The sequence below is a fragment of the Amblyomma mixtum genome, chromosome 8 (genome assembly GCF_055824585.1).
Source record: "Amblyomma mixtum isolate Tamu chromosome 8, ASM5582458v1, whole genome shotgun sequence".
Taxonomy (NCBI): Eukaryota; Metazoa; Arthropoda; class Arachnida; order Ixodida; family Ixodidae; genus Amblyomma; species Amblyomma mixtum.
The window spans coordinates 76,147,068-76,164,280 of record NC_143019.1 but is presented as its reverse complement, the minus strand read 5'-3'; the positions used below and the strand labels follow the sequence as shown (position 1 = coordinate 76,164,280).

At 52.5% G+C, this 17,213-nt stretch overlaps 1 protein-coding gene and 1 pseudogene across 1 annotated transcript; one reads left to right on the top strand and one right to left on the bottom strand.

Annotated features, from left to right (window-relative positions):
- Positions 1-17,213, top strand: part of LOC149333056 (kelch domain-containing protein 3-like) — a 38,587-nt pseudogene that overhangs the window by 1,175 nt on the left and 20,199 nt on the right.
- LOC149333057 (uncharacterized) lies at positions 9,949-15,930 on the bottom strand. Its single transcript, XM_089555789.1, has 3 exons — positions 13,815-15,930; positions 12,745-13,100; positions 9,949-9,981 (listed from the first exon to the last, which is right to left on the bottom strand). Exons 1-3 carry the CDS (start codon positions 15,718-15,720, stop codon positions 9,949-9,951), a joined length of 2,295 nt encoding a protein of 764 aa, XP_089411915.1. The 5' UTR covers positions 15,721-15,930.

Sequence of the window (17,213 nt, the reverse complement as noted above, 5' to 3'; positions counted from 1 at the left end):
CGCTTACAACGCTGAGCGAAATCTTGCGGTCAGCAGCTGTTAACTGCCACCTACCAGGGTGGTAGGGTGGGTGGGGACTTTAGTGTAGCTGTAAAGACAAACAGAAATTCATTACCACTCATGTGGGAGGACATCCCGTTCCTCTCGCTCGTGACACATCCCGCGGCTGAGAAAACCTAGCGAAATACTTGCCTAGACCTCTTTGAGGACCAGACATTGTTGCAGCAAGTCGATCATATATTTATCTATTTCTCCGACCACAGTACTTCCTTCATGACAGTCAAGAACTTTTAGTACAGTCTTTCTTGAAGGAGGAAAATTCAGGGGGCACTTTGTTGACCTAAAGTGCGGTGAGGCGAAAGCCTTAAGCGCGGTGTTGCTGCTTGTGTCACTGATGCGTTGTTAAGATGTTATGCTTCGCCTCTAAGAGCGGAACGCGACAGCATCTTGCAACGCTGCCAGGGAGTCCCCATAGAACGCCACCGCCCGTTCGGTTCTAACCCTTGCTCGTCGGTAAATTGGTTTTTGAGGAAAGGAAATGTATATGTCTCGCATATCTGGGTGGACACCTGAACCTCGCCGTAACAGAAAGGGAGGAAGATGTGAGTGAACGGACACCGCATTGACTAGACGTGCTTTTGATCATTCCAAACCATCGAGCTGGCATGGCGGAGTGGTTAGCATGCTCGTCTCCACCAGACGAGCATGCTAACTTGCATGAGTTCCACCAGAGAGCTCTTCTGTGGATACCACAAACTCCGGCAGCAATGAGGAGACGCGCGCGTTCGCACTGGAAGTCAGACGTGCTGTTCGTCGGCTCCGCTGATTTTCAGCCGGAGCAGCGGAAGTTTCCGCCTGACCCTAGCAAGTTCATCCCCAACGTGCACCGAAAGCTGTCGGGAACATCTGGACACCAGTTTTTTCCAAGGTGGGCCCGGTTAAACCCCTTTTTCGAGCAACACATGGCCCGATCGGGCCGGTGGCGCGGCTAGGCCTAACGGCCGAACCGGTACCCGGCACATCGGGGCCTCTGGCCACTGACGCCAGTATGGCTGCTCCGCAAATCTCCTGCTGAGGCTACGACCCCGAAAACATGCACTGGACAACGGTTAACCCAGCGGCAACCGAAGGCCCAGTTTCGGCAACGGTTACCCCAGCGGCAACCGGAGGCCCAGATTCGGCAAGATTTCGCAGCGCCGCGTTGAACGCCGCAGTGCTGCGCCGAGCGCAAGACCAAGCCTTAAAGCCGGCGTGCGTAGACGCGTGAAACCAGCAGTCACCCGCCCCGCACGCGTCGGGCCGCAGTCGGCGACTGCTCACGAAGTGGAAACCGCCTGTTATACCCAAGCCTGCTCCAGACGACTACGTCGTCGTCATCAAGCCCCGGACCCGCGTCTCGTTGTACGAGACTTTCCAGGAGACCGGCTACGGCCGGGCGTTCACGGCTCTCCTGGGCACGCAACCGGCAACTGACCTTACCATAATACCGGTAAGAGAACAAAACCTCATTATTGTTCAGACTGCGAAACCTGAGCTAGCCGACCGGATCATCGGCGAATTTGAACTTAATGGACCCGACGGGAGGGTCCCCCTTGTGGGGCACCTGCGCCAAGACGGCAAGGACGTCTGCTACGGCGTCATTACCGTCCGTAACTCTGAAACTACGGACTCGCTCCGTACTAGGCTCCAATGGCGCTACGGCACCATCGTGGAAGTGCGAAAATTTGGGACATCCAACAAAGCGAGACTGACTTTTGCCGGAACAGAGAAGCCACGTTTCGTGCACTACGATTCAGAGCTTGTACAAGTTAGGCCTTACCAGCGAACCATTCCAGCCTGCCGACATTGCGGTGTGGTCGGCCACCGCGTGGACGCCTGCCCCGGCCAGAGGCTGGACCGGTGTGGCCTGTGCGGACAGCAGGCTCTACTCGTTGAGGGGGTGCGGGCCCCTCACCAGTGCAACCCAAAGTGTTCAGTGTGCGGCGGGGCCCATGCCACGGGGGGCCCTGCGTGTACGGCTAAATATCGCGCTATCCAGCCCCCGCATGCCGAGCGCGGGCGTAAATCGAAGCGGAATCGACGCAAGCGTGGCAAGCGTCGCCCGGACAAGCTGAAGGCCAAGGCTGCCGACCGAGCCATGGACCAGCCTGTGAATTCCTCTACCGGGAGCCAGGGGAAACCTCCAGCTGCGCCACCGCCGCCTCAAGCCGGTGCAGCGAAGCCCCTCGGACCTCCCCAGAACGGCGGCTCCAAGACGTGGGCAAACGTTGTCAAGCAACACTCCCAGGTGAGCGGCGCGGGCAGGGCAGCTTCTCCCTTCCGTCCCCCTTCCCAATCCCAACCACGGCCAATCTCTGCCGAACAAAAAGAAATATCTGCTCTCCGCGAGCAGGTTGCAAATTTTCAAAAGCGCCTCGCAATAGCGGAGGCCCGCCAAAATTCCCCCAACCACACCTCTGCCTCACCCGCAGCATAGGCAATGGAAAGCGACGCAACCCCTTCAGGACAGGCTGCGCATGCCCTCACGGCACTCGAGGCGAGAGTGAGCGCGCTCGAAACTCAAGTTAACAACAGAATATCCGCATTGGAAACGCAAATCAATGCCACACTTACGGCGGCACTCAACAAAATTAGCCACCTTGCGGCATCTATCCCAAACCTCATAACCGCTCAGTTCGCTCAACTCACCCGCGCTCCCAAGCGCGCTGGCCCGCTCAAAACCTTCGCAGGCCGGCAGCTCAAAGCGTCTAGGCGTCGAATCGCCGGAGAAGAAGAAGAGGTCCCCTGTGCCATCCCCAGTATAGAGAACGCTCCTCTCTTTGGAGCCACTGGCTCTCAAGCCTCCTCTCTCCAAACTCACAACTCTACCCTTGATCATGGCGGGCGCCCCTAGAAATAGGAAGCATCCGCGAAGCAATTCGATCCCTATTCAAATTGTACAGTGGAACTGTCGCGGATTCAAGGCACGCACAAAGCGAGCCGATCTACGCCTTTTCCTTACAACTTTCCCAGAATTACCTGCTGTGGTGGCCCTTCAGGAGCCAGGAAATGGCGCCACCCTTGCCAGTTACACGGTGTACCAGCAGGATGCGCAGAGCTGCCTCTGCGTACATAAAAATTACACGGCCTCCCAGGTTGACCTGGATCTTAGCGCTAATTTCTCCTATGTAATGGTGACGATCCTTCCGCTACGCAAACAGGACCCCCCATTGCACATACTCAACATTTACTGTCCCCCAAAGCTACCAAATGTTACATTCGCAGACATCTTCAGCCGGGCTTTGAAGGTCGCGAATCGGGATCCCCTCATAATCGTTGGGGACTTTAATGCTCCCAGCACCTTATGGGGGTACACACGTGAAGAGAAACGCGGACGCAAGTTGGCGGAGCTTGTTTCCACACTGGGCCTTACTCTTCACACGGATCCCGCGCAACCCACTCGTATAGGTAACTCCGTTACACGCGATACGTGTCCGGACCTCACCTTTACGAAAAATATTCGCTATGCAGATTGGAGGAACACCGAGGAATCCCTCGGTAGCGACCACTGCATAATTACCACTACAATCCATACCAAACCACTCACAAGACCACAGGCCAATGCAAAACTACCCGACTGGACCAAATTTAGGAGCACCTACACCAATCCTCAATCAATAATGGACCAAGGATACTCAACGTGGTCCCAACACCTAGTATCCCACTTGAAATCAGTCGAGCAAAATGTTCAACTCTCAGAGGCGAGCCCGGCGGTGAATAACCACCTCCTCCACCTCTGGGAGGCACGACACAGCCTAGTCCGCCGCTGGCGTCGTCAAAAACACAATCGGAAACTCAAAATTCGCATCGCGGATATCACCCAACAGGCGGCACAATACGCGGCCCAACTCGCCGACTCCAATTGGGTGCACCGATGCAACACTGCAGCTCGGCAAATGTCGAGTCGGAGTACGTGGCGCCTCTTCCGCGCCCTTATTGATCCGGCACAAACCCGTACTGAGACACAAAAACAGCTTCAAAGGGCTATACATAACTTCACTGGAGACACGGCCAAACTGGCCGATGCTCTCCGCGACAAATATCTGAGTATACACCAGGATCCCCGTGGTCAGGCGTACTCGTATGCAGGTTCCGAGAACGCGGATTTGGATCAACCGTTCCAGCTCCATGACCTAAAAGCGGCCCTGGCTAAAATGAAGCGAGGTACAGCACCAGGCCGGGACAAGGTGACGGTAAAGCTTATTGCCAACCTCCCAGATCCCGCCTACGAAACTCTCCTCGATTACTTCAACACTATCTGGATTGGAGGCACAGTACTCCCCATAGATTGGAAGACGGCACTAGTAACTTTCATTCCCAAGCCAGGTAAATCCATTAACACCGACAACCTCCGGCCCATCTCCCTCACTTCGTGTGTGGGGAATCTGATGGAGACTATGGTCCGCGACAGATTGTCGGCTTTCCTGGAACAGCAAAACATTTTCGCAGACACCATGTACGGTTTCCGCCCACACCGATCCGCACAAGATGTCCTGTTGCAACTTCACAAGGAGATTCTCGACCCCGTCGAGCACCCCAGCAATGATAAAGTAGTCGTCGCACTTGACCTGCGGGGGGCTTTCGACAATGTGACCCACGAGATCATCCTATCCCACTTGTCGCAAACAGACTGTGGGCGCAATACTTTCAATTATATCAAAGAATTCCTTAAAGATCGCCAATCCTATATCCGGCTGCAAGACACAGAATATGGCCCATATCAACTTGGCACACGAGGGACCCCACAGGGAGCTGTCCTCTCGCCATTACTATTTAATCTGGCCATGATGAAGCTCCCTACCCAGCTGGCAGAGGTCGCCGGTGTGCAGCACGCTCTGTATGCGGACGACATCACCCTCTGGGCAACACAACAATCGGTTGGAGACATCGAGACCAACCTGCAACAAGCGGCAGCTATTGTGGACGAATACGCTCGTCGCTGTGGTCTTGAATGCTCCCCGAGCAAATCTGAATTTGTGCACATACGCCCCAACTCAAAGTGCATAACCAAAATTGCCCTTTCCCTACTTAGCGGACCGATACCTGAACACGAGGAGATCCGGGTACTGGGGCTTTTCATTCATCATAGGCGCAAGATAGACACTACCCTAAACAAGCTACGTAAGGTGGGGGACCAGGTGGGTCGAATGCTCCGCCGGGTGTCCAATAAAAGGGGGGGACTACGATGCAAAGATGCCCTGCGGCCGGCCAATGCATTCGTGACCAGCCGGATTTTATATTCGGCTCCCTACCTCCACCTACGCAAATGCGATGAGAATGCCTTAGAAGTAGTTCTCCGCAAGATTTATAAGAGAGCGCTCGACCTCCCCATAACGACGTCCAACAAGCGTCTCCTCGGTCTGGGGATGACCAATACCTTTGGGGAGTTACGAGAAGCTCATCTTAACAATCAATACTTGCGCCTAAGCAAAACACCTGCGGGGAGCCGCCTTCTGACCCGCTTACACATATCCTACGCAACACATACAGAAGAACGGGTCCGCATCCCTGAAGCCTGGCGCTTTGCACTCCAGGTGCGACCCCTTCCGAAGAACATGACTGCAGACACCCATGATGGTCGCCGTCTCGCGCGGGCGGAGGCTATTTCTCAACAGTATGGCCATAAGCCAGGTGTCTTCTATGTGGATGCGGCCGGCCCACACCATGGGGGTTGGTACACGGCGGCCGTCATCTACCAAAACACTACAGTTCAGGGCCTTACTTTCCGTGCCCCAAACATTACATTTGCGGAAGAGATCGCCATTGCACTGGCCGCCGCAGATCCAGAGTCCCGAGTCATTATTACGGACTCCAGGGGCGCCTGCCGCAATATTGAGCAAGGGTATATTCCAGACCGTGCTTTCAAAATTCTCCACGCATGCGAATACACAGGGTTTCCGACCCATCGTACCATCGTGTGGGCTCCGGCTCATGCGGGTCTTGAGGGGAACGAGGCAGCCGACGCTGCCGCCCGCGCGCTTACTCACCGGGCGTCGCCTCACCCGCAGCCTGATCCGGAATTCAATTTCAATCCGGCCATCACCTTTAAAGAGATCACCTCTCTTTATCAAAATTTTCATGGTCTCTATCCCCCTCCCTGTAAAGGCCTCACCAGGGTGGAGGAGCGCTGGCTTCTCCGCCTCTATACCAATATTGTACTGTGCCCGGCAGTACTTAAGCACTTCAATTCTTCCTTCTCGGGCGCGTGCCCACACTGTGAGGAGGAGTTTTCGGACACCTACCACATGATGTGGGCATGCCCTTCCAATCCTGCCTACCCACCCCACCTCCACCCCACTCGAGAGGACTGGGAAGCCTCCCTGCGCGGCTGCTCCGAACTCCATGCCCAACAGGCATTGGTAGCTAGAGCCCGGGCCGCTGCGGAAGCTGCAGGGATCCCGGACTAGGGATCCCTCCTAGTGATTGTAAGGGGCGGGCCCTTCCGGCTCGCCCCATCGACCTCTCACTGTAAATAGAAATAAAAGTTTTCCTCCTCCTCCTCCTCCTCCGGCAGCAATCGCCGCAGCCTCACTTGGCACACGGTGCGCAAGAACGGGTCTGTGACGTAACGGAATCGTCGGCAAATTTTTTTCATTGAGCCTCCTCACATCTAAGCATAGCTATACCGGGGGACAGCAGTTACTCCATGCAGTGCAGTGTAAACGTACTTGGTTTGGTTATGCAGTTTAAGGTCAAAATGAAAAACCTTGAAATTAAAATTGTTTTTTTTTTAGGACAGGAAATGGCGCAATAACTGTGTCGCGTATTTCGGATGGACACCCGAGCCGCACCGTAAGGAAGGGATAAAGGAAGCAGTGAAAGAACGAAAGAGGTGTAATAGTGGAGGGCTTCGAAATAATTAAGACCAACTGGGTATCTTTTGCTGTTTCCATAGGGCAGGAAATGCTCAGTAACACTCATTGATGGAAGCCTGAACCTTGCCTTAACAGAAGTGAGGAAGGTGAGAGTATTGTAGCGGAGGTCTCCGCAGTCCATTAAACTGCACCATAGTGCTTTGTGCAATAAAATCGGAACACCCACAGGCGTCTTTTTACTGTTGCCTCCTTTGAAAAGCGTCTGCCGCGGACAGGTTCAAACCCGACAACTCAGGCTTGTTAGCCGAGGCCCCTAACTTCTGAGCCACCGTGGCAGGTGATGAAGGTGGAAGTGTCCACTTGGATGCAACGATGCAGAGTTTTCGCACTGAGGCATCTAGCGTTGCTGTGTTGCGTTTTAGGTTTAGGTTTAAGGGGGTTTAAAGTCCCAAAACAACTCAGGCTAAGAGGGACGCCGTTGTGATGGGCTCCGGAAATTCCGAACACCTGGGGATCTTTAACGTGCACTCAAATCGCATAGGACACGGTCCTCGAGAATTTCGCCTCCACCGATTTTCGACCACCGCGGCCAGGATCAAACCTGCGTCGCTGCGTAGTGTTTAATGACGCATAAACACCTATGGCTACCATGCCCCAAGCTAAAATAAAGCGTCCAGCGTTTAGAAGAGCACTCTTTCCACGCGTTCAAGAGCCATGCATGCAGCAACAGGAGCTGAGAACTCTTGATACCGCCGCGGTGGCTCAGTGGCTATGGCGCTCGCTGCTGTCTGGAAAGACGCGGGATGGATACCGGCCCGTGGCGGGCGAATTTCTACAGAGGCGAAATGCTAGAGGCCTGTGTACTGCTCGATGTAGGTGCACGTTAAAGAACCTCAGGGGGTCGAATAACCGGGGCCCTTCACTACGGCGTCCCTAAAAGCCTGAGTCGCTTTGGGGCACTAAACCCCCCTATGCCTATAGGTTCTACTGCGAGGCCGCAGATAAAACAAAATTCAGGGGGCACTTTGGCTCTCTGAAGTGCTGCAAGGCGAAATTTCCGAGTTGCGACTGAGAGAAGGATGAAAAGGAAAAGTGCATGGGCCTGCCAACTGGCTCAAGCCGAGCCACCACCGCTGCCACGTGCAGATAAAGAGAGTTGAAAGATAAGAGGAGAGAGTAAAAGAGAGTGTAAAGACGCGCGTCGCAACAACCGCGTCCGCCGGAACGGACGCTGGCTGAAAAGACAGATACACGGCCGCAGCCCGAAGGCTGCACCTCCCCTCCTCCTGGCGCACTGTTTTTTATATATATTTTAATGTTTCTCTTTTTATTTCTGTTTTATTTCTGTTACTTTTCCTATTTTTATTTTTTATTATTTTATTTATGAAACCCATGCATTCACTAGATGCGCCTTCATTCATGCTGAAAACCTGACCCTTCGTGACAGAATGGTGGCGTCTCCACCTCGAATGCCAAAGGCCCTGGTTTGATTCCCAGCCTCGACACGTTTTTTTTTTTGTAAGTAGTGACGCCGAAACGCAGGCACCCTTGATAATATTCCTTGGCACGACAGTATGAGGCATTAAAGGCTTTCGCCTTAATATCTGAACGTTGACGGAGCATGAATTTCAAGCTTTCGTTTCACCGCCCGAGCAGCACATAATCTTTGCCTTCCAAGCTGCGCCAAAGAGATCACGCAGTTCTACATGACTGCATATTCGCAACTTGTTCAGGCGCTTACGATACGCTTGTTAACTAACTGTACTAGCCTTTAAGGCAAGGCCGCTGCATAGCTACTGTACATTAGGGAGCCTTAATCTCTGCTGGCGCAATATGTCCACCAAAAATACACTGACATTGCCTTTTCTTTCTTAAGAAGCAGTATTATATTTTCATGTGGGATTTTTATGCGTTATTTTGGGTTTGCTGCCTTGCTTGCAATTTTATGTGGTGTTTTAGGTGTGGCTGGTGATGAGGATAAAAGCGTGAAAAATAAAGCTGAGCATCATTAAGACGCACAAAAGTCAAGAAGGTGTGGCAGGCGGCCTTTAAGAAACCATTCAGCGAGAAGAGTACTTTTTTCTTTTTAATCTACTGAGAGAGCCCTTGAGATTCCAACTTCTACATGAAGGATAGCGCGCGTGTCACGTTACAATTATTTTTGCATGCTTTTCCGCTAAGTTTAGTTCCAGATCAGCGTTGTTTGGTGCTTTTAGTTTATCCAGCGAGTCTCCGCTGGCACCTGATACCTGGCACCTTTGTGGCCGTATGGCTGCGCTCGGGTGGACGTCAATGAGTAATTACTCCTTTACCTGATAGAAAAAGGCCAATCTCCTCAGCTGATATGACGTTGTAAATGAGCGGCCACGCTAGGAAAACTAGGCCTAACAGTGAGATCAAAAGTCGTGACCTTTCGTTTCACGTCGTGGCGGTTCACGCCAGTCGCAATTTGAGACGAAAAATGAGAAAGTTAGGCGATATACTTTTCTCATTCTGAATAACCTCATAGCGGCTTTATAAAGACCCATTCTCATGTCAGAACTTCAGATGCTCACTTTACTCCGCTATTGCTAATGTCAATTCCCTATCACCCCCTGGTAAAAGGGAAGCAGTGCGAATCACTTAATGAAGCAACTCATTTTGATGTTGCGCCGCAGCCTCCCTTCGGTGGACGCTGATCCCGGTGCAGAGAAACCTGGAGAGCGTTCCCTTCCAGCGGTCAGGCCACACCGTAGTGGCGTACGGCGAGTACGCATACCTGTGGGGAGGACGCAACGAGGACGGAGCCTGCAACATCCTCTATCGCTTCGACACCGGTGGGTTTAGTCGAAGCCTATGCTTTCGACTCGGTATTGTACGTGCTACAGGTAGCCGGACCATAATCAGGACTGCGTGGCAGGTCGACATTCGGGCTGATGACTATTCGCCTTGAGAACCAGGGCACTTCAGACGACTTAAGGGGTCATCTATGCATAGATTTTGTTCCCTATGTATGAGTGGTTTTCTTTGGTAAGGGGTCCTGAACAGTTCCACTGTTGATTGGTTCTTTCGTTTTCTGACTGACGCAATGAGGCCCACTGATTTTAATAGCCACCTACGTGTGCCAGTGCTGGCTTCTGTGATTGTGCTATGAAAAGGGTGAAAGACAGAGGTGAATGTTAGTAGTTAGATGTCGACAAGAAGCTATGGGCGAGAATCTTGAGGCCACTATTGTCGGCAGCCTAACTTAAGTGCGCCTTATGTAAGGATATGTTGTCTGAGGCGAAAACACACAAACATAAAAAACGAACGAATAACCCTACTACTCTTACAAAATTAGAGGGTGGAGGGTTTGATTGATTGATGAAGACTATTACAAGCGACGAAGGTAGGGAGGATGGTGCACCAGGGAGCCGGGAGCTCCATCTGTGAATGTTACTGCGTGGGGCTGATATTTGCGGATATACACAAGAATGTGGGTTAGAGATATGTTTTGTACAATGTGGTTCGTACCTCGGGATGGTCTCCGAAGTTCTTCTCTCCAGCAACGTGCGGAATAAGATGCAGCCGGTTACTGCCAGACAAGATAGACGATTTTATTTACAAAGCAGGTTATCAGGAGTATCTCCCCTAGAAGCACACTGAAGCCACGTTTTATACATTTTCATTTCCCCAGGTACCCATCTGGGGAAACTTAGTTGTTCGAACATCGCCAATCACATTTCTTGACGAAACCCGCCCACAAAAGGGCGGAACATCACCCTCTCGCCGACCCTCCCACCGTGACAAAAAGGCGGGACATTCACACTCTCGCCGGTCCTCCCACGCACAGATGGTCGATTTGTGTATTTTGTTCACCCATCGTTCCGTGGAATTAGGAGTCCTTTGGCGGCAACTAAGGTGATATACACATTCTCGCTGTCAAGTCGGAGCCGTTTCGCACCATGATGGACTCCCTTTCGTTGTCGGTCCGCTGTCGGTTTTGAGCGAACTTGAGAATCCAAACAGACGCGTTTCCGCCGACAACCGATTTAGGGGCCTCCGTCCCCTGGTTGCGCCGCCACGCTTTCCCACCGCCGCAGCCGCCGACAAAGGCTGCCGCAAAGGTTAGCCAGCAGTGTCTCTCGGCCGTGAAGGAGGGGGCGACGGCCGTTTCTCGACCTCGAAGGAGAGGGTAAGGAGCCACCGGCGGGCGCACGTGTGCGCGACCAACACACTTCCCAGAACGGGACGCCGCAAGCAAACGCGTACACAAATACACACACACACTCAGCGTGCTGAAACCGGCCGTTATTCACGTAGCCCAGTCCCGCTGGCGCCACTGTCGTCGCTGCAGACGGCGCGTCGAGCCCAACACCTCCCCACAAAACTGTGCGGCACAGTCTTCGAACTTGCTGCACACAACAATCACAGGAGCTCGACGCATTGCTCCCACTTCATCTGTCAACAAGTACCCCTCGGTCCCCCGCCAACGCAGCGCCCAACAATGCCATACCTCTCGCAAACCGAGGCCGCGAAAACGGACGACGGTATCTTACTCGCTTTCGTCATTGGCGACCATACGCGACATAGCGTCGGCATTTGCGTTTAGAGACCCCTTTTTGTACTCCACTACAATGTTATACTTCTGGAGAGCCAGCGCCCACCTTGTCAGCTTCGCGCTTAGTGGCGTGGTCAGAGTAAGAAATTTCAAGGGATTGTGGTCGGTAATTACCCTGATTCGTGCACCGAACAGCCACGTGTCAAGCTTTCCCAGCGCCCAAATGATGGCGTAGGCTTCTTTCTCGATTGTAGCCCATCGTGACTGGGCCGGGCTTAATTTCTTGCTCAGGAATGAAATGGGTTGCTCTTTTCCTTCGTCATCCAACTGTGCTAGACATGCTCCGACGGCATAATCTGAAGCATCAGTGGCCAGAATGAACTCTTTGTTCAGATCGGGTGCGCTCAACGCTGCGGCCTTTGTCAAACACTCCTTTACTTTTATAAAAGCACCCTCGGCATCCTCCTTCCACGGTATCTTCTGAGGCACGCGCTTTCCGGTCAGGTTCGTCAGTGGTAGCACCACCTTTGAATACTCCGGAACGTAATCCCGGTAATAATTTGCTAGCCCCAAAAAGCTACGCAGCTGTCTTTTTGTTTGTGGTACAGGAATTTCTTGAATGGCTCTAAGCTTTTCTGGATCTGCGCCGTGTTTTCCTGACCCCACGATATGACCCAGAAACCGCACTTCCTTTTGCGCGAAATGGCACTTAGTGACACTAACTGTGAGCCCTGCGGCCGCTAGCGAAGCCAGTACCCTTCCGAGGTGTTCGAGGTGCTCTTCCCATGTCTGCGAGAAGACGCACATGTCATCTATATATGCGCACGCATATTCACGGTGTGGTACAAGGATCTGATTGATTATTCTTTGGTAGGTGCTTGCCGAATTTCTCAGTCCAAACGGCATAACCTTCCAAGCGTACTGTCCAGACGAGGTGACAAATGCTGTGTACTCCTGGGCTTTTTCGTCCAACGGAATCTGCCAATATCCTCTTAGCATATCGAGCAGGGTTATGTACTTTGCCTGCGCTACCTCGTAAATTAGGTCACCTGGCAGGTTCATAGGAAACGCATCAGGCTCCGTTGCTTCATTCAGCTTGCGATAGTCACAGCATAACCTGACACTGCCATCTTTCTTAGCAACGCACACCACGGGATGTGCATGGGCGCTTTCTATCGGATATATCAAACCCCACGACCTTAGCTCTGCCACCTGTCGGTCAACTTCCTTTCTTAGTGCCATGGGCACCTTGTAAGGGTACGCAGGCTTCAGCTGCGCCCCATCTTTTAGCTTGATTTTGTGCACTCCCCAGTTGCAGCGGCCAGGTTTATCACTGAACACCTCACAGTGCTTCCCGATTAGTTCCTTTACCTGCCTTTGCTGCAGCAGATCTAAATGGCTGAGAGTTACCCGTTCCAGCTGCTCAAGTGCTGTCGTTGTATCTGACCACGCGGGAAGTTCTCCAAACTCCGTGTCGCCTTCAAATACTATGCCTACAGTGTTGACCCTCGCGTTGTATGGCCTAAGCTTATTTGCATGCACTGATCGGCGCGTGCCATCACTTAGCTCAATCGTATAGCTATATGGCCGCACCTTTTCCACAACTGTTACTGGACCTTTCCAGTGTGCCATTAACTTCCCATCGCCTTCTTTCTCCAGCCAAAGAACCTGGTCACCTGGAGAAAATTGTTTGCTGGTGGTCCTCAAGTTGTACCTCCCCACATAAGCTTGCTGCGTGAGCTCGCTACTTTTTGCCGCTTCCCTACTGGCTTCCTCGAGATCATTTCTCAATTTCTCGAGATAGTCTGCTGCTGGCACTGCCAATGAGTCGGGAACCACCCAGTCTCCTGACCACGTCTTTTGCAGTATAGCCAGAGGTCCGACAGGCATCCTACCATACATAAGCTCGAACGGTGATTTACCCGTGATGGCATGTGGCACCTCTCTATAAGCCCAAAGCAGGAATGGCACCATTCGATCCCACTCACGTCCATGCTCGCTTACAATGTGAAACAGCATCCTTTTAAAAGTGCCGTTCCACCGCTCTACCAGTCCATTACTTTGTGGATGATCGGGAGTGGAAAATCTGGGAGTCGCTCCCATTTTCTGCAGCATAATTTGCGTTAAATTTGATGTAAAATTTGTGCCCTGATCTGAGCATATGGTCTCTGGCACTCCCATTCTGGAAAATATCTGTGTGAGCGCGTCACAGGTAGCCTTAGCTGTTAAGGACCTCAAACAAACAACCTCAGGCCATCTAGTATGCAAATCAACTACACACAGTGCGTAGCGATGTCCCCTTGCTGATGGTGGATCCAGTGGACCGATACAATCCATGTATACCACCTGGAATGGTGCACTAGGCCTGGCCAATGCCGTTATGGGTACGCGGTCCTGTGTTTTCATAGGGGCCCTGATTTGGCACTGGTGGCAGGACTGACAATGCTCCTTGACCTCCCGGCCCATGGTCGGCCAATAAAATGACATTTTTATGCGCTGCAAAGTCTTTCGCTCTCCCAAATGTCCTGCCCAAGGCGAATCGTGTGCCCTCACTAGTGCTTCCTGTCGTTTATGCGATGGCAGCACCAACTGTGTGCACATCCGTCCCACTACGTGCTCCTGGTGATAGAGTAACTCATCCTGGATTATCATTCCATGTGTGCCAGCTCTAGCCTGCTTCCAAGCCTCCTGCAGCGACGAGTCATTTTCCTGAGCCTCACGGAAAACTTGCCGAGCGCTCTGCCTTTTCTCGGCTTCTTCGTCTGTTCCCGTAACCGCCAAGGACGCACCCGTCTGCTGATTTTTATGCTCTGTCGTCTCCTTTTCACCGCCTTCGGTCTCTGCCTCTGAAACAACTTTGTTTACAACTGCCCTTTCTTCAAGGAGTTGTCTGTAGTCTGCGGGAGTTATGAGCGCGTCTATTCCGGCCAACAGTTTGTCTGTCAGCGCACATAGCAAAGCTGGTTGTGCCTTGTCGAACGAGACAAACGGTGCACCTTCTGTTGCTCTGAGAGGCACATATGCAAGCTCAGCTCTTACTTCGTCGCCGAAAGCTCCCCTCAGTTTTATTGTGGAACCAGCTGCCTCATACTTCGGCACTAGAGCTCGCCTGATAACAGTCATTTCAGTCCCGGAATCAATCACCGCATTAATGCTTTGTTCCGAACTTTTCAATGTTACAGTTTCGAGGCAATTCCTACCTACCCTCTCTGTTTCCTGCATGCCAACCTCATTCGCGGGAGCTATTTCTTTCAAATGAGCATTCACTTTAGCCACCACGGCGCGGTCTCCTGGTTTTTCTTGGCCTCGTCTGCCTGCCTTATCCCCTGTCCTTTTGAGAGGGCAATCTCTAGCGAAGTGATTTGGTGACTTGCATTCAAAGCACCGTCCTTTCATTCCTCTTAAAGAAGAATTCTCCCATTGATGAGGTGTTGCACCTGCCCGCTCCTTCTGGTCCCCACTCGGCCTCTTTCGATAGCCTCCCAAATGAGCTGCTGACCCTGGTTTGCATCTCACGCTTTCATCGAAACTCTCTGCCAGCTTGGCCACTTCGCCTGGAGAAAGGAACCTCTGATTCTCATTGACAACAATATGAGCCCGTGCCTCAGCTGCTAAGCAGTCCTTCAACCTATCTGTGACCATTAACTGCTTTAATTCTGCAAAAGTGGTAGCCTTCGAGGTTTTTGTATAGTATTCAAAATAGTTTCCCAGCCGGATTGCGAATTGGCCCCATGTCTCATCTGCTGCTTTTGCCGATCCCTCAAACATCCTTCTATATTCTGCTGCTGACAACCTCAATCCATCTAGAATACTTTGCTTCATTTTTCTATAGTCCTTTCTTTCTTCGGCTGTCAACGTAGAAAGCAATCCGCGTGCTCTTTCACTCAACTGTGGCAAGACAAGCCCGGCCCGCCACTCAGACGGGACGTCATATGAATCAAGAGTCGCCTCCACATCCTCAAACCACCCGGGCACTAGGAATTCCCGACTCGGCATCGGTGCTAGTACTCCTTTCAATAAGGATGCATATTTTAGGCGCCTATCCTCCTCTGACCTATCCACAGCTAGCGCTCCGCTGTTACCTTCTTCGTGGGACTCAGCCCGCTCTTGGGCTCGCAACTTCTGGCTCTCCAGAATTAATCGTTGCTTTTCTTTTTCTGCTTCAGCAATTTTAAATCGAAGCTCCAGCATTTTCATCTGCTGCTCCGACGCTGTTTCCGCCATGGCGCTACTCAGATCCCCCACCGCGTCACTGGTCACCGCCAACTCCTGCAAGCTTTCAACCCCGTCCGACTCCGCATCTGTGGTGTTAACCTCCCTGTCTCGCAAGTTATATGGCATTGTCATCAACTGCGCCCGACAGAAAACCAAGAGGCACTCGCCTGACTTCTGAAGAGTCGCTCCGCGGTGCTCTCTTCTTCCACAGGTCAGGAGGGACTCGCTTTGGCAGGCCGCTGGCTCCTCAGTGACGTTCTCGGGTCCGCCGTCCACGCCACCGGTCTCGTCCGCCGTCCACCGCTGCTGCTCTCATTCGCCCATCGCTGGAGATCCTGCCGACTGCGCCAGATATGTGTTAGTGCACTGTGGTTCGTACCTCGGGATGGTCTCCCAAGTTCTTCTCTCCAGCAACGTGCGGAATAAGATGCAGCCGGTTACTGCCAGACAAGATAGACGATTTTATTTACAAAGCAGGTTATCAGGAGTATCTCCCCTAGAAGCACACTGAAGCCACGTTTTATACATTTTCATTTCCCCAGGTACCCATCTGGGGAAACTTGGTTGTTCGAACATCGCCAATCACATTTCTTGACGAAACCCGCCCACAAAAGGGCGGAACATCACCCTCTCGCCGACCCTCCCACCGTGACAAAAAGGCGGGACATTCACACTCTCGCCGGTCCTCCCACGCACAGATGGTCGATTTGAGTATTTTGTTCACCCATCGTTCCGTGGAATTAGGAGTCCTTTGGCGGCAACTAAGGTGATATACACATTCTCGCTGTCAAGTCGGAGCCGTTTCGCACCATGATGGACTCCCTTTCGTTGTCGGTCCGCTGTCGGTTTTGAGCGAACTTGAGAATCCAAACAGACGCGTTTCCGCCGACAACCGATTTAGGGGCCTCCGTCCCCTGGTTGCGCCGCCACGCTTCCCCCCCGCAGCAGCCGCCGACAAAGGCTGCCGCAAAGGTTAGCCAGCAGTGTCTCTCGGCCGTGAAGGAGGGGGCGACGGCCGTTTCTCGACCTCGAAGGAGAGGGTAAGGAGCCACCGGCGGGCGCACGTGTGCGCGACCAACACACTTCCCAGAACGGGACGCCGCAAGCAAACGCGTACACAAATACACACACACACTCAGCGTGCTGAAACCGGCCGTTATTCACGTAGCCCAGTCCCGCTGGCGCCACTGTCGTCGCTGCAGACGGCGCGTCGAGCCCAACAGTTAGGTTTGAAGGATCTTAGCAAAACTTACACACATTGGAGTAGCGGCCGGGATACAGGAACGATTTCGAAGTTACAGTAGGAACAATCCACCATTAGTGGGAACACCTTCACTATCGCCAGTTCAAGAAGAGACTAAGCTTAGAGCAGTGCAAAATCAACGGGAGGTGCGCAGCCGGAGCTTGGCTTTGCGTTGTATTCAAGACGTGCCATATCGTTGCATAAAATCCCGGATAGGCGTTAGTTTGCCATTGTATTTTGCGAAGCATACACTCTCAGAAAAAAACCGGCTCAGCGGGGAGTAAAGACAACTTTAGTCCTAAAAAGGGCTCTTTAGTCCCTAAATTCGCACACGACACCCTCCTTGCCAAAAATGCGCGCCGTGCGCAAACTCAACGGACTA

Excerpts from the sequence above, each read along its gene's own strand:
- LOC149333057 (XM_089555789.1), bottom strand. The coding sequence starts at position 15,720 with ATGACAATGCCATATAACTTGCGAGACAGGGAGGTTAACACCACAGAT. Across the intron at positions 13,101-13,814 it reads CCGGGAGGTCAAGGAGCATT|CTTATGTGGGGAGGTACAAC; the intron begins GTCAGTCCTGCC and ends TCACGCAGCAAG. Across the intron at positions 9,982-12,744 it reads ATCTGCTGCAGCAAAGGCAG|CACAATCACAGAAGCCAGCA; the intron begins GTAAAGGAACTA and ends CCCTTTTCATAG.